We start from the raw sequence: 15,758 nt of genomic DNA, 5'->3' as shown, positions 1-15,758 counted from the left end.
CTCTCCATGGCCCTCTTAGGTCTACGGAGTGTCCCCTTTGAGCCATTTGGATCAGTCGAGCTACAAATCTGCTACAAATCACTTAGACCTCTCTCCTGATCACGCTCACTTGCATTAGGAGGGTGGAGAACCTGCATGTATTTTTCAACAAAATGTGCCTTAATTTGGGTCCGGCCAATCTCATGTTTTCCTGAGATCCCGGTCTGGTTATGTGCCCGGGGTTCCCCACCTCTCACCTTCGGGTTCAGGTGGTGGACCTGCAAGCTCTGCCGCCGGAGGAGGCAGACCCGGCCTTAGCGAGAAGCTCTTGTTTGCTTACAGGTCAGCAGAAAAACGGGGAATGCTGTCCTCAAGCAGAAGTTGGCCATTGGGTGGAAATTGGGCCTCACCTCGGTTTCTTAGTACCGAGTGGCATATGTTCCAGTATTTTACACGGTTATTCACCATGTTCCCCCTAATATCCTTGAAGAAAAAAGGGATATTTTATTGTACTAGTCTCCACATGGCTTTTAATTAGTCATTGTGCTCCACCCCCCCAACGGTCACTTCAGATACCTGGCTCCCTTGTGGGCCCGTTATCTGGCTTACAGGGCCTTGGGAAGGTTATGTGTTGAGCGTCATTTGTCCTGACACGCTTGCCTGTCAGCATTTGTTCCTCAACTACGTAACGCGGTTCATGATTGTGGCGTTTTCCAGAGGGACACCAAATACGTTAGTATTGACGCAACGTTGTAGAGAATGACTGAAGGGGAACGTCTCGGTTTCAACTGTAACCCTTGTTCCCTGAAGGAGGGAACGGAGATGTTACGTCCTTCCTGCCACAATCCTGAACTGCACTGAATGCCGGGATGTCTCTCGGCTCCTCAGCATAAAACCTGAGTGAGTGGATGCATGCCGCCATCTTATATACCCGTATGTACGGGGGAGTGGCTTGGCATGCAAATTCCACTCGCCAATTTCATTGGCTTTTTCTTCTTAAGCTCGGAGGTGATTGGGCCCCCAAGTAGGACCCCAAATACGTCAGTATTGACGTAACGTCTCCGTTCCCTCCTTCAGGGAACGAGGGTTACAATTGTAACCGAGACTGTTTCCTGGTTGAGTGGTCAGTGTTGCAAATAACAGTTATTATTATTCAGAAATATTGACCAATTAGAATCAAGTTTACAAAGAGCCATATAATAATACTTAATATATTCACACAGGCAGTGTTTTGAAGCAAAGATGTAAATAGATCAACATAATGTGGCAGATGAAGCCTCTCAAATGATCAGATGCAGAGCTGATGTGTGGAGAAAAACAGCTGCTGCTTTACATGAAAATGCAGTAGACCTGAAATCTCATTGACACTTGTGCACATTTAAATATGATAACAAGTTATGGACTACTTTTATGACTTGATGTTTAAAGGTTGACAGTTCAACTTAAAGTAGGTTCACTTTTAATTAGACCTGCTTTTTCTCTTTTACAGAGCAGTATGAAGTAGTGGGTCCTGCAGATGCTGTTCTTGCTGTAGCTGGTGAAGATGTGATTTTGCCCTGTTCAGTCAAACCCAACATCAGTGTTGTGGACATGAGAGTGGAGTGGTTTAGACTTGATCTGAAAGACTCACAACTAGTGCATCTCCATGAGGATCATATAGACAAAAACACAAATCAGATTCAGTCCTACAGAGGCAGAACAAAACTGAATCATCAAGAACTACAGAGAGGAAACGCATCACTCAAACTCTCATCAGTCCGAGTCTCTGATGAAGGACTTTATAAGTGTTTTATTCAGTCCAAATCCTGGTCTGATGATGCCACTGTTAATGTCAGTGTTGAAGGTGAGAAAACTATTGAAAACTAAAGGCTGGAATACACTACACAACTATTAAAATATGAACATATTTTTAAACACTAGGCATCAAACACTTACTGACTTTGTAAATAGTCACAAAGAAAAGCTGGTCATCATACACTAATCACAACAAACTCACACAGAAACATGCTCTTTGTTGGAGATATGTGATATGTGCTCTAAAATCTACTGAAAAAAATCAAACATGTTTAATATCCTCTGAGTGGATGGAATTTTGAAGTTAAAAAAAGAGTCACAACCATACACTACACAATTTTCTATGAAATCTGTCAACTCTGCAAATTGGCTCTGACTGTCAGCAACTGGCGTCAGTTTGTTCGGACTGTAAATCGGGGTAAAAGTCATGTAGTGTATTCCAGCCTTAACTAACTTCAAAAAAACAGAACAATAACTGCATGTTCTTCTTGTTTGTCTCTAGCTGTAGGACGTCCTCCAGTGATTACTGTAGATGGGTTTGATCATTCAGGAGGGCTTCATCTACTGTGTGAATCTGAAAGTTGGAACCCTGAACCTGATCTTGAGTGGCTGAACAGTGAAGGAGTCAGTTTGAGTTCAGAAACTACAGAGATGCAAAGAAAAATAGATGGATTCAGTGTAAAACACACCGTCACTGTATATGAGAGAGACAGCAAGATTCACTGCAGATTCAAACTGAAGCATCACATGCTGGAGACACTTATGATCACAACAAGTAAATTCTGACACTTTTGTTCCTGTAATTGTTTGTCATCATCTCATGGTATTTTCGATACAATATAAAGATTTAATGATTATCAGCTTAGTCTATTAAGTTACGTAAAGCTAAAACATTTACTGTCTATGTACGTTTTCAATCATCTCATCAAAATAGTTTGATTTACACAATGTGCTGAATTACTGTTTTGTTTTGCAGGTAAAATGTTTAATTCTTGGAGGACATCAATCATCCTGATTTCAGTTTTTGTTGTGCTCAGTGTCATTGCTGGAATACTGATAGCTGTGTTTGTTCATAAAAACAAAGGTAAAATCCATGTTTTCTTTACTTTTTTTTTAAAAAAAAAAAAAAAAAAAATCTATATTCTATAGAACTTTCTTCAGTTAAACAAGGAGTCATTGCATTTGGAATATTCCACTCACTCTAGAAATATCTTGTGATAGTGTCAAATGCAGCACTGAGATCAAGTAGTACTAGCATTGATAATTTGCCTGAATCAGTATTTAATCAAATCTCATTTATTATCTTTATGAGTTCTATCTCTGTGCAACTGAAAACAACCTTTTCAAGGATCTTTGAAAGATTTGATATTGGACTGTAGTTGCTCAGTATGCATTGAACTAAACAACTGCAGTTTTCAGTGAATTTGGAAAAGTCCCAGAAAGAAGTGAAGTGTTTGCCACTTCTAAAAGATCTGAGTTAGTCTCTCAACAGTAGCAAAAAGAGTGTGAGTGTTTATGTTGCTGTTTATAAGGTTTGAGAAGGTGATTTGTCTAGCAGTGCCTGTAGTTCCAAGCATGAATGTTATAGTGGATTGCGGTATTAATTTCTGCGTTATTATTGTGTATATTAAAATTACCAGCAATAGCAAAGCAATCAAACTCAGAGGAAATCATTGATAACACTTCTGTAAAGTCTTCAACAGGCTGGAGAGTATTTTGGAGGCCTGTAAATAATGATAAATAGGATGAGTGGTGTATCTTTTAGCACAATAGCCAGATATTCAAAGGACAAGCAATGACCAAATGACACTTGCTTGCATTGATAGACATCTTAAAATAGAGCAGCTACACCTCCACCTCTCCTAACAGCTCTGCAGACACTCATGAAAGTTAGGAGGGGCTGTTTCATTGAGGACTGTTGCTCTACAGCTGTTTTCTAGCCATGTTTCATTTAGAAACATAAAATCCAGGTTGTTTGTAATTATTAAGTCATTGACCAGAAGTGATTTGATTTGGGGAGCTTCCAGCAATAGAGAGAGAGAGTTTGGTCCCAGTATATACCAGTTCTTCCACTTTTTTTGAGCAGCTTAGAAGTGGAGATAGACAGTGTGTCTGGTGAAAGGGGCTGTGGCTCTGGTGTTTCCGGTGGCTAAAATGCCTGTTGAAAAAAACAGCATATGCTGGTTAGGTAGGTTTTAAAGCATGGATGTTGGATTGAGCTGGTTTAAGTTGTTTTTTAGCTGGTTTATTCTGTTCCTTTGCTAGTTTGAGCTGGTCCTTAGCTTATCATGTGCTGGTCCTAAGCTGCTCCCTGCTAAAAGAAAATGTAAGAACTGGTGTACGCTGGGACCAAACTCTCTCACTCTGGGGATCCCTTATCACCTCAGATATGTCCTCTGTGTATAGAGTCTTTAGCACAGAGTATCTGACGGAATTCTTTAATAAAATGCCTTAAAATTAAAGATGAGGAAAATAAATTTGCATTGTATGTGGATGATGTGATTTTTGTTTTTTGAAGTACAAACATCATTACCCTCAGTGTTAAAAAAGATCTCAGGATATAAATTAAACTTTAATAAGACAGAAGCCAGGGAAATTAAGAGTAAATTACAATGTTTTAAAGAGTAATATGATTTTAAATGGAACCAAACAGAGATAATGAATTTGGAAGTGAAAATTCCAAACAAAGCAGAGAATTTGTAACAAAAGTGTAACTATGATATTTTAGAAACTACTATAAGAAATGATTTTATCTTATCATTTGATAAAAATAATTTAATATTATCATTATCTTTGATTGAAAAAATAAGTAATGTTAAAATATAATATATAAAATATAATATAAAATAATATAATATAATATAATATATAAAAGTATATAAAAATATACTCCTGAGATTTTTTGTTTCTGTTTCAAAATGTTCCTGTTTATATACATCTTGGCATAGTATGTTTAGAAGATTCATGAGACGAGGGGAAATCAAGAGTAAAACTTAAGGGTTTACAAAATAGTAAAGAAAAGGGGTGTTTATTGCCAAATTTGGTGTATTACTATTATGCAGACCAGATTAAGCTGATTTTGAGCTGGATGCAAGCGGGAAAATATATCAACGTGGAAAAGTATGGAAACCAGGTCACTTGATGCAATTAATACATTGATATTTTGTGGGAGAAAGAAAAATGTAAATACTAGTTATTATTATGTAGGTGAAAAAGGTAGCTTTTAAATGTTGGAGAAGAATTTGCAAAGTGATGTATATTAGTGATCAGTGTTGTATTTAAGTTTTGGGCTAGCAAAGGACTTAATAGATTTTATAAAAATTATGGAGACACTTTATGGGACAATTCCAGACAATTATGGGCCACAGCCATTTCACCCTGCAGCCCAAGACTGGCTACCCACTGAAGCTAAGCAGGGTTGAGCCTGGTCAGTACCTGGATGGGAGACCACCTGGGAAAACGTCTCGGTTACGTATGGTAACCCTCGTTCCCTGATGGAGGGAACGGAGACGTTGTGTCGAGTTAGTGTACGACACTAGGGGTCGCTCTTGAGAGCCCAAACACCTCTGGGTGTGCAGATTTGCATAGCTGGCCACGCCCCAGACATCCGGGTATAATAGGGCAGCGTGTGCATCTGCTCACTCGTTCTGATCTGAGGAGCCGAGCATCTCAGCTCACTCAGAGGCGGACCAGAGATGTGGCATGGGAGACACAACGTCTCCGTTCCCTCCATCAGGGAACGAGGGTTACCATACGTAACCGAGATCTGTCGTACACTCCGAGTTGTGTCGAGTTAGTGTACGACACTAGGGGTCCCCGTAAAAACACGCCACATGTCTGGCCGCGTCACAAGTGATAAGCGCAAGTGTAACAGGGCAACGTGTTAACGTAAGTGCAGCTCACCTCGTCGTGACCATCCAACGTCCAAGACTGACCTGTTACAGCAGTGTCTTGCAGCCGGGCCTTCCTCAGTGGAGCGGCTGAGTGTCTTGAGAACATTGCGGAAGTGCTGGTTTCCCGAAGGAAAAGGCACTACGGAGTTCACAACCTGCCCAAAAAGGGGGGGTATAAAGTGACATCATTAAATATGGGACCTGAGGTGGGTCTCACACCCGGGGAGACAACCTGACTCAGGCCCTAGAGACAAACCTGTCTTCAGGGGAAAACACCGCACCACAGGAGTTATAGGTGGAAAATACACACATGGGGCCACTACATGAGGAGCCACTACATATGGGGCACAAATCCAACCAAGAGTTAGAGTAGTAACCATACCTTGTGTTGAGATTTCGTAACGAGTTCCTCCGCCAAACTCTGCTACGTCAGGAGTGCCAATGATGGAATGGTGCCCAGGGTTCGCGTTCAGGAAACCTACTGAGACTCAACAAAGCGTAATCACCGTTAGGGGGAAGCGCTTTAGGCAAGCTCTACACCAGCCAGTGTGCAGAGTCAAGAATTTGTGTTCAAAACTCTAGCTGACACTGGCTCCAGGCGCAAATTATAAAATCTGGCAAATGTGTTAGGTGTAGCCCAACCTGCAGCTCTACAGATGTCTGTTAATGAGGCCCCATTTGCAAGGGCTGCCGAGGCAGCAACGCCCCTAGTCGAATGGACTCTTACCTCCAGAGGGCAGGGTAGGCCTCTGGCCCGGTAGGCCATCCAGATCGCGTTTACCAGCCAGTGGGAGATCCTCTGCTTGGAGACAACTTTCCCCTTCTGCTGTCCTCCATAACAGACAAGAGCTGTTCCGAACATCTTAAGGGCTGAGTTTGTTCCATGTAGATGCGCAGGGCATGGACTGGGCATAACATAGGTCAGGTTGGGGTCATCCTCCTGAGAGGAATAGCTTGCAAGGTCATCACCTGATCTCTGAAGGGAGTGGTGGGGACCTTGGGCACGTATCCAGGCCGGGGTCTCAAGACAAGCCTGTCCAGACCCCGGAAGCTGCCTGCCCGTCGCAGGTGGCACCCCAGCCTATCTTGGAAGCATCTGTGGTGACAACGATACGTCTGGACACTTGTTCCAAGGGGACACCTGACCATAGGAACACAATGTCTGTCCAAGGGCTGAGTGTCTGGTGACACGATGGTGTGATGTTCACACGGGATGTGCCCTGACGCCACGCCCACCTGGGGACTCGAGTATGAAGCCAGTGCTGCAGCGGTCTCATGTGCATCAAACCCATTGTACTGATGAGCCTGATCTTGAAGACAGAGTCTTGGAGGATCAAGACATGATAGTACGTGTCGCTCAGGTCCAATGCCATCAACCAATCTTAAGCCCTGACACACAAGGGATGTGTGTTCAAGAGCTAATGTTTGAACGGGAGCTTGAGAAAGGGCCCGATTCAAAAACCTCTGTTTTAAGATTGGTATGAGTCAACCACCCATCTTGGTACAATGAAGTAGGGGTCGGCAAACCCTTTCCTTCATTTTGGCTGAGGGGATAGGATCTATCGCACCCTTCCCAGGGGGGCTGCGATCTCCGCTTAAGGGACCATAGCATTCTTGCCCTGAGTCGATTTATAAGAGAATGCCGTAGACCTTAGCGGATGCCTTGCAACCTGAGTTGCATAGCCAAGTCAGGTAGTTCTGAGAAGCTTCAGGTCTCAGGGAACTATACCCGACGTACCTGGAATGGGAATGTCGTGGCTGAATAAGGCAGAGAACGCCGTGTTTGGAGATGAAGCCCCAAGAGCGCGGTGTGTCTTTGCCATTATGCAGAGTTTGTGCCGAATCCATCTCTCATCCCCGGGTCGAGAGTGGATCTGGAAGGGTCAGCTAGCCCGCCTGCTCTGGATTGCTCATCAGAAGAAAAACTAGAAGCCTAACGAGGGTTCTAGCAAGCCTACCGACAAGCTCGTGTTGCCAACCTTCCAACAAGATCTCTGACCGCTGGGCGGTCAGGCCGGAGGCCCGGCTGTCGTGGGGCCTCAGGAGTTCTATAGGGGACCGTCCGTGGCGACGAACAGACAGGAGTAGTCGGGGGTAGAGGGCCGGAGCCCTGACCCGTGGCTCTGTCTGCTCCTACCGTGAAGGAATTTTGCTGCAAATTCTATCACGGTGTTGCCAGAAGGGCCAACCTGGGAAATGGGGGGTAAGAAGCGGACTTCAAATTTCCCGCATTTCTGACAGGTGCAGCCACAGGTGGCGTTCCTGGACCAACAAGTAGACATCGCCCTTCCTAGAGCGTGTGCCACGACTCACAGCTCTAGGTTGGAACCACCCTCGTACTGAGCTCGCAACGCCACGGCCTGAACGCCCAGAGGATGGCTGTGGTATGTAAGGCGGACACAGCCTGTCCAGAAGCCATGTAAGCCTTGCCCGGAAGAACTTACAGGCCCTGAACGGGAGTTCTGGAAGGAATCCCACAAGCGGCGGCGATTAGCAGGGAGTACACTGCAATCGCCCCCTCCGCCTGGGGGAACCTCTGAAACCCCCTCGCTGGACCCCCATCGAGAGTGGTGAAGGAGGAGAAGTTGGTTTATCACGTTCTGACCATTTTTTTAAATGGGCTTTCCGCGATTTCACCGACTTCTCGTGCACTTCCGGGAAACAGACACTGGAAACGAGCGTACAGGTCGTTACCCAGATGTCTATTAACCAGCCCCTTCTTGGCTGCCCGTTTCAGGCACGGCCGCCATTTTTTAGCATCCACCTCAAACTGAGAATCAGTCCCCCGTAGAGGCTTGCTCAGCTGAAGTTTCTGCTTTCAAATAGTTCACGCCCTTCCTTAGCGATGCTGCCGCTAACCATTTCCGCCCACTTAGGAGTTCTGAATAAGAAAGACAGACTAACAAACTTGTCCGGAAACTCAATCGAGGGACGCACGAAGCGAGGGGTTTGCGGGGTTTTCACCCGGCAAAACCTTCCTTGCTTTGTAATGCTCGTCACCAACGCACATCGCAACGGCCTCGTACCCGGAAGTAGAAGGACCGGAGCGGGTAGCAGTCGGGAACGTAAGCATACGGCTCGTGCGCCCAGGTCATGTTTTCGCCGGCAAAACATGAATCAACAACAAGCGCTGCATCGGCGTGAGAATCTCAACACTGAATACAACGGTCGTGTTGATCGTTTGGATCGAGGGACGCGAGGAGCGAGAGGTTTGCGGGGTTTTCACCCGGCAGAGCCTTCCCTGCTTCCTAATGCTCGTTACCGACGCACATCGCAATGGCCTCATACCCGAAAGTAGAATGACCGGAGCGGGAAGCAGTCGGAGTGAGCCGCGGCTTCACGTAAAGCACGCGGCTGACGAGCAAGCGCGTCCATGATCAAGCTCTCGCAAGCAAAACATGAGTCAACAACAAGCGCTGCATCAGCGTGAGCATAACTCAACACTGAACACAACGGTCATGTCGATCGTTTGGGAAGGTAAGCCGCAACCAGAATGACACGGAGGGAAAGATATGTTAACCAACACACAATCCTACCGTGCCAGCTCTATCAGAGAAATCACCCTTTTAGAAGGAAGATTGCTCTTCAAGATCGCCGTCGACGCACCCAGGGGACTCTCACAACACAGGCTGTGCTAGAGAGGGAGAGACCGCTGTCTGTGCTGCAGATCCAACGACGAGAGAGGTGAATGTTGCTGCATCTCACGCAGAGACGCTGCATTCGGCTCCGAAGAACAGAACGAGTGAGCAGATGCACACGCTGCCCTATTATACCCGGATGTCTGGGGCGTGGCCAGCTATGCAAATCTGCACACCCAATTTTCATTGGCCTTTCTCAAAACTGTCAGAGGTGTTTGGGCTCTCAAGAGCGACCCCTAGTGTCGTACACTAACTCGACACAACTCGGAGTGTACGACAGATAGGGAACTAGGTTGCTGTTGGAAGAGGTGTTAGTGAGGCCAGCAGGGGGTGCTCACCCTGTGGTCTATGTGGGTCCTAATGCCCCAGTGTAGTGATGGGGACACTATACTGTAAAAAGCACCGTCATTCGGATTAGACGTTAAACTGAGGTCCTGACTCTCTGTGGTCCCAATCCCATGGCACTTCTCGTAAAGAGTAGGGGAGTATCCCCGGTGTCCTGGCTAAATTCCCTCCTCTGGCCTTTGTCCGTCATGGCCTCCTAATAATCCCCATTCACTGAATTGGCTCTATCACTCTCTCTCCTCTCCACCTGTAGCTGGTGTGTGGTGAGCGCACTGGCGCCGTTGTCCTGTGGCTGCCGTCGCATCATCCAAGTGGATGCTGCACACTGGTGGTGGTTGAGGAGAGATCCCCCCATATGATTGTAAAGCGCTTTGGGTGTATAGCAATACACAATGAAAGCGCTATACAAATGCGATCATTCATTCATTCATTCAATAAGATGGAGACATTTGAGAACAAAGAGAAAAAATATATATTATCTAGAAAATTATTTTACAAATATCTTCAAATAAGAAGTTGTCTAAAGGTTGAGATTAAAATAAAAACTTTAGATGATATTCACCCACTGTTGCGTTTTATGATTAAGGTTAGTAAAATCAATAGACTAGATAACCTTATAGGACAAATAAATAATATATTCAAAGAAATTAAGGACTGGGGTTTATATAATATTAAGACAAAATGGGAATTTGAATTAGGTAATGAAATAACAGAAGGAGATTGGAAACAGATTGGAAAAAGTTTTTCAGGCAATAGAAGAAAAGGTTAAGAAATCAAATATAATAAAAATACAAAATATAGTTTTGAGTATGGGATCTGCTGCTTAGTAAAGATGAGTTATACTTATTTAGAATATTGAGAATCACAGCTCTTAAAACAATAGCTATATTTTCGGTTAGACTTAGTGTATAAAGTACACTGAAGTACAGTACGGAAAAGATATGAAAATCAAAAGTAAAAGTAAACTTTTTGAAAAGATATGGGCACAGCTAAAATCAAAGTATCCACTAAAAAAACAACACATTATATTAAGTTTTTACATAATCCTCTTTTTTTTGGTTTTACACTTCATTTTGATAGTCCACTTTAGACATTCTACTAACTATAAGTAACTTTGCAACTACATGTCTACTAACTCTCAGTGCAGACTGTTAGTTTAGGTTTAGGGTTAGTAGAATAAGTTGACATACTTGCAAAATTTAGAAGAGTGTTAAAATATATTAAGCAGACAGTCTACTAATACTCCAATGACTAGTTGACATGCAGTTGCAAAATTACTTATTGTTAGTAGAATGTCTAAAGTGGACTATCAAAATAAAGTGTTACCTTATTATTTTATTTAATTATTCAATATTATTATTTATCTATTTATTTTTGTTAATGTGTTGGTGGTGGGTATTACCAGAAAAGGAGAAAAAAAGGTAATGGAAGATAAAGTAGAAGGAAAAATGAGGAATAACCGTTGGTAAAAAATATTATGTCTTCAAAGGAACAATTCACTTGTAAAATTGTATTAAATGTGTCATAATAAAGTATAAAAAAAGAAAATATATAACGTGTTATATATTTTTTTTATTATTATTATAATACACATAACACATTTTTACACATTTTCCTTTGGATATGTTACTTTTTTATTATTTATTTTTCTTTATTAAATAATTTGTTAACATTTAGACTAGAAACCAATTCTCACTATTAACTAGTTGCTTATTATCATGCATATTATTAGCATATTTGCTGTTTATTAGTATTATAAAGCAGATATTAGACTATTAACAACTACCTTACTTACTATTAATAAACAGTTTAGTTTAATAAGCAGAAATTAATTTTACTGAGGCAAAGATTGTAGGTCATAGTAGTTAATAGTGAGATAATTTAATTCAGTATTAATGTCGAGTCTGTTTTCATCCACAAAATGCTTAATTAACAGACATTGTGCATTCATATATTTTTGTAAAATGGTCATGTAATTTATTATTGTTCCTCAATCACAAATTATATTTGTATTTGTTGTCTGAATTCTGTTTTCTCTTGTCTTTATTCTGAATCTTCTTTAGAACTCAGTCAACTACAGAATAAACTCAGTCGACTACAGAATGAACACAGTCAACTACAAAATAAACACAGCCGACTACAGAATGAACACAGTCGACTACAGAATGAGAAGAGGAGAGTACAACATGGTGAATTTGTCTTTATTACGTTATTAAATCATTATTAATTTAAAGTCTTTTTTTAGCAGTAAAAATACTGTTTTACCTTTGTGCATTCATTTATTTTGTTGATTTTTATCTTGAATCTGGTAAATGGTCACCAGTTGTTTATATAATGTATATTTTTTCAGGTCTGTGACTGGTTGCGAAAAAGACAACAGAAAGCTGGATTTAAGCACAGTATTGATTAATGAAAAAATAAAAGAAAAGAAAAGAAAAGAAAAGAAAAGAAAAGAAAAGAAAAGAATAGAACAGAATAGAATAGAATAGAAATGAAAGAGCAATAAACACAGCAAAATGAACAACCAACTTTAAACGAGAAGATAACTCCAATAACAAACCAAAACCAAGGATATAAATACACATAAGCATAACAATATAAACATAGGACAGGTGTAACTAAATCAGTAATCAAGACAACAAACACAGTAATTAACACAGGCAGAAAAACTAGAACAAAGGAAACATGCACAAAAACACAAAACAGTACCTAATCCTGACATGTACCAGTGGCTTGTACCATAATAATGGCTGAACAAACTCAGGGTTACAGGATTAGTTTTGAGTTGACAAAATCAAACCAATCCAGGTTTGTTGGTATCATGACACTGATCATCAACTTTCTCTGTCAGCTCAGGCTTTGATCATGTGTTTATAGAGTGTGTGTACATAGAAATGTGACATTAGTAATGAACAATTAATCACATTCCTTAAAACTGTAATTCACAAGAGAGTCATTGTGATTTAGTTTAGTTGAAGATTGAAAAAAATGAAAAACTTAAAACACATTTTACACAGCAAGATAACAAGATCTGGCCATGAAAGAGGACAAGCTAAAGAAAACATCTTGACATATCACTGCTAGTGAAAGTTGTGAAGTGTATATAGTTGACAATCATGATTAAAACTATTGAGACAAAAGCTTATTTATATTTCAGATGATCTGTATATATTTTTTATTCATTTAAAATAAAATCTTAAAGCTGTAGTCCATAACCTTTGGTGCTCTAGCAGTTAATAAACAGAACTGAATGTGTCTTGTGGAGAAACATTTTATCCGGAGCTACTTCTCTCTGTTTATGTCTATGATGAGTCACACAGGTACTGGTTTACTCCACAGCGCTTCAGAACCAGAACCAGTCTGAAATAGTCTGAATATAAAACCTTATTATAGGTGTACTATAGTGATTCAAGATAAGACAAAAACATTTTTGGAAAATGGATTCATGATGTATCAACTTATTTTTTATGTACATTTTTAACACATAAAAAAAGTTTCAGACTGTAGCTTTAACTATTAAACTTAATGGTTAAAATGATAATGGGGTATTGGTATAATAATTATGTAAATCATATAAAATAATTACAATAAATAGTCTAAATTACTAAAATCCAGATGATTTTATTTTTTAAAGTCTTTTACTATGTGGTGCCCTATAAACTGAGGGAGTGGCTTTTTTGTGTCACAGATGTGTCAGTTTGCTTGAAGCTGATTGGTCAAATTTCAGTTTGCTCTAAACCAGAACATAATCTGTCCTGGTGCAGGTTACCTGTGGAGCGTAAGTTACTATGGCGATGAAGACTGCTAAAAGCTAAACCACTTTCATCGTCCCTAAAACCCAGAGTTGGCATAAAACTAAACTGAATCTTACATGGCTAGACAGCTAAACTGGCTTCATGGTCGGGTTCATGGTCCCTGACATTAACACAACATAATGATCATAACTTGTTTGTCAGAGTAATTAAAATGATTGAAGTTTAATGTTCTTTTCTCATCTTTTTCTGAATTTTCTGTAGAACGTGATCAACTTTTGAAGACAATTCTACCTAAAGGTAAATGTTTTATATGATCTTATTAAAATATAAATTCAGTATTTTTAAATTATTTAGCAAAACAATGAATGAATACGCTGTCCATTCATATATGTTTGCTATTCATTGTATTTTATTATAAGATATAAAAAAACTCTGTAAAGTCTTCTTTTATTCTGTTTGTCTTCAAGTGCTGATTGGAATTATTGATCTCACTATTGATCTAAAGATGAATTCTGTTATGAAGCCTTTATAACTTCATACTTTCTGTTTTCAGCTCTCATAAGATCATACAAGGGTGAGTAAAAAAAGCATAATTATTTATTTGAATGAAAGGCTTGTATCATGGCATAATTATAATATATATATATATATATATATATATATTATAATTATTTATTTTACATACACAAGTAAATACAAGCAAGACAAAAAAAATAGATTTAATTTAAGACAAGGGAATCCAAAAATAAACAACCAAATGTATACATCAAAATTATAATATAATGTACATTAAATATGATATTTATTTATCTTTGTTTTTGTTTGTGTTGTGAAGTTCTTATGATTCCTATAAAAATAAATAATTGTCAATGTATTTATTATAAACTCACCTGTAAAGCAGAATTTTCAATATTTTCTGCAGTGAATGTGATTCTGGATGCTGATACGGCTCATCCACGTCTCATCGTGTCTGATGATGGGAAACAAGTGAGATCTGGAAACACACAAATGATAGGAAAAGGAAAAGACAGATTTGATGAAGATCTTGGTGTTGTTGGGAAGGATGGATTCTCCTCAGGGTGTTTTTACTTTGAGGTGCAGGTGAAGGAACAAACTCAGTGGTATTTAGGAGTGACCAGAGAATCTGTTAACAGGAAGGACTGGATCAGTATGAGTCCATTGAATGGATACTGGTCTGTGTGTCTGAGATATGGGGTGTATCAAGCTTGTGATTCTTCTGATTACTTTTTTTCTCTGAGTGTGAATCCTCAGAGGGTCGGTGTGTTTGTGGATTATGAGAAGGGTCTCGTCTGCTTTTATGATGTGGAGCCCATGTCTCATATCTACACTTACACTGATCAGTCTTTTAATGAGAAACTCTATCCATTTGTTTGTTTGGGGTATTGGAGTAATGAAAACTCCACACCACTGATCATCTGTGATGATTACGAATGAGATCAGTGAACATGGAACAAACTGCTGGTTCGTCTGGCCAGAGGAGAACTGGCCTCCCAACTGAGGCTGGTTTCTCCCAGGTTTTTTTTTCCCCCATTTCTGTCACTGATGGAGTTTTGATTCCTTGCCGCTGTCGCCTCTGGCTTGTTTAGTAGGGGACTTGTAATTTCCAGTGATATCATATACTATTTGAACTGAACTAAACATTTAAGGCATCAGTTTTCACAATGTTTTTTAAGTAGGTGTTAAAACGCACAATTTTAACATGTCAAGATGAAAATTTGAATGTGTCTCACCTAGAACTGCACAATTAATCAAAACGTGTCAAACATCTTTCCAAACATGAGAAACATTTATGAACTTCTTGTCCAAAAGACAACATTTAATAACATTTTTACTCCAAACTCACTTCATAATGACAGTCAAGTGTTTGAAATAAATTCCTCTGTGAGACGATGTGGCTTCTTACACAGAATAGGGCACGCAACATATTTCATAGTATTCTAAGCAGTGATAAAGGATATGGGGTCATTCCAGCTGGAATCATCAAATGGTCCCCACCTGACCTCCTAAGATTTGTCTGAAAAAAATCCATGTGATGGGTAATATGCCCAATAGATCAAATACAAAATTTCAGATCTCTACTGTGCGTACTTTTTTCACAAAAAATCTGTAAAAAAGTTTGTTTTTTACCCTGTTTTGGCATCACAGTCTGAGTGACCATGTTCAGACTGAAATATCTCCAGAACTAGTTGTGCCAGGTCCATAAAATTTTCTGGGCTAAGAGTCCTAGTCCAGAACTGCATGAATTACAATTCACAGCATTGTTACTGAATTTACACCTGAATGCTGGCCCTCTACTTTTGTTTGAAACTATTACTTTAAGGGTTTTCAGATGT

General features: G+C 40.3%; 1 protein-coding gene across 1 annotated transcript; it reads left to right on the top strand.

Moving 5' to 3' along the window:
* The first annotated feature begins 209 nt into the window (after positions 1 to 209).
* On the top strand, positions 210 to 14,940 carry LOC127157597 (butyrophilin-like protein 3). The gene is made up of 7 exons (XM_051100837.1): positions 210 to 321; positions 591 to 664; positions 1,447 to 1,822; positions 2,276 to 2,548; positions 2,750 to 2,857; positions 11,713 to 11,838; positions 14,240 to 14,940. The coding sequence occupies exons 1-7, from the start codon at positions 210 to 212 to the stop codon at positions 14,857 to 14,859; spliced, it is 1,689 nt and encodes a 562-aa protein (XP_050956794.1). The 3' UTR covers positions 14,860 to 14,940.
* Positions 14,941 to 15,758: the final 818 nt, after the last annotated feature.

The sequence above is a fragment of the Labeo rohita genome, unplaced genomic scaffold, assembly GCF_022985175.1.
Source record: "Labeo rohita strain BAU-BD-2019 unplaced genomic scaffold, IGBB_LRoh.1.0 scaffold_1125, whole genome shotgun sequence".
Taxonomy (NCBI): domain Eukaryota; kingdom Metazoa; phylum Chordata; class Actinopteri; order Cypriniformes; family Cyprinidae; genus Labeo; species Labeo rohita.
This window is presented reverse-complemented; position numbering and strand designations above follow the sequence as displayed.

Coding starts and splice junctions, on each gene's coding strand:
- LOC127157597 (XM_051100837.1), top strand. CDS start 210: ATGTGCCCGGGGTTCCCCACCTCTCACCTTCGGGTTCAGGTGGTGGAC. Junction 322..590: donor AAGCTCTTGTTTGCTTACAG/GTCAGCAGAAAA, acceptor TCTGGCTTACAG/GGCCTTGGGAAGGTTATGTG. Junction 11,839..14,239: donor GAAGAGGAGAGTACAACATG/GTGAATTTGTCT, acceptor TGTGTTGTGAAG/TTCTTATGATTCCTATAAAA.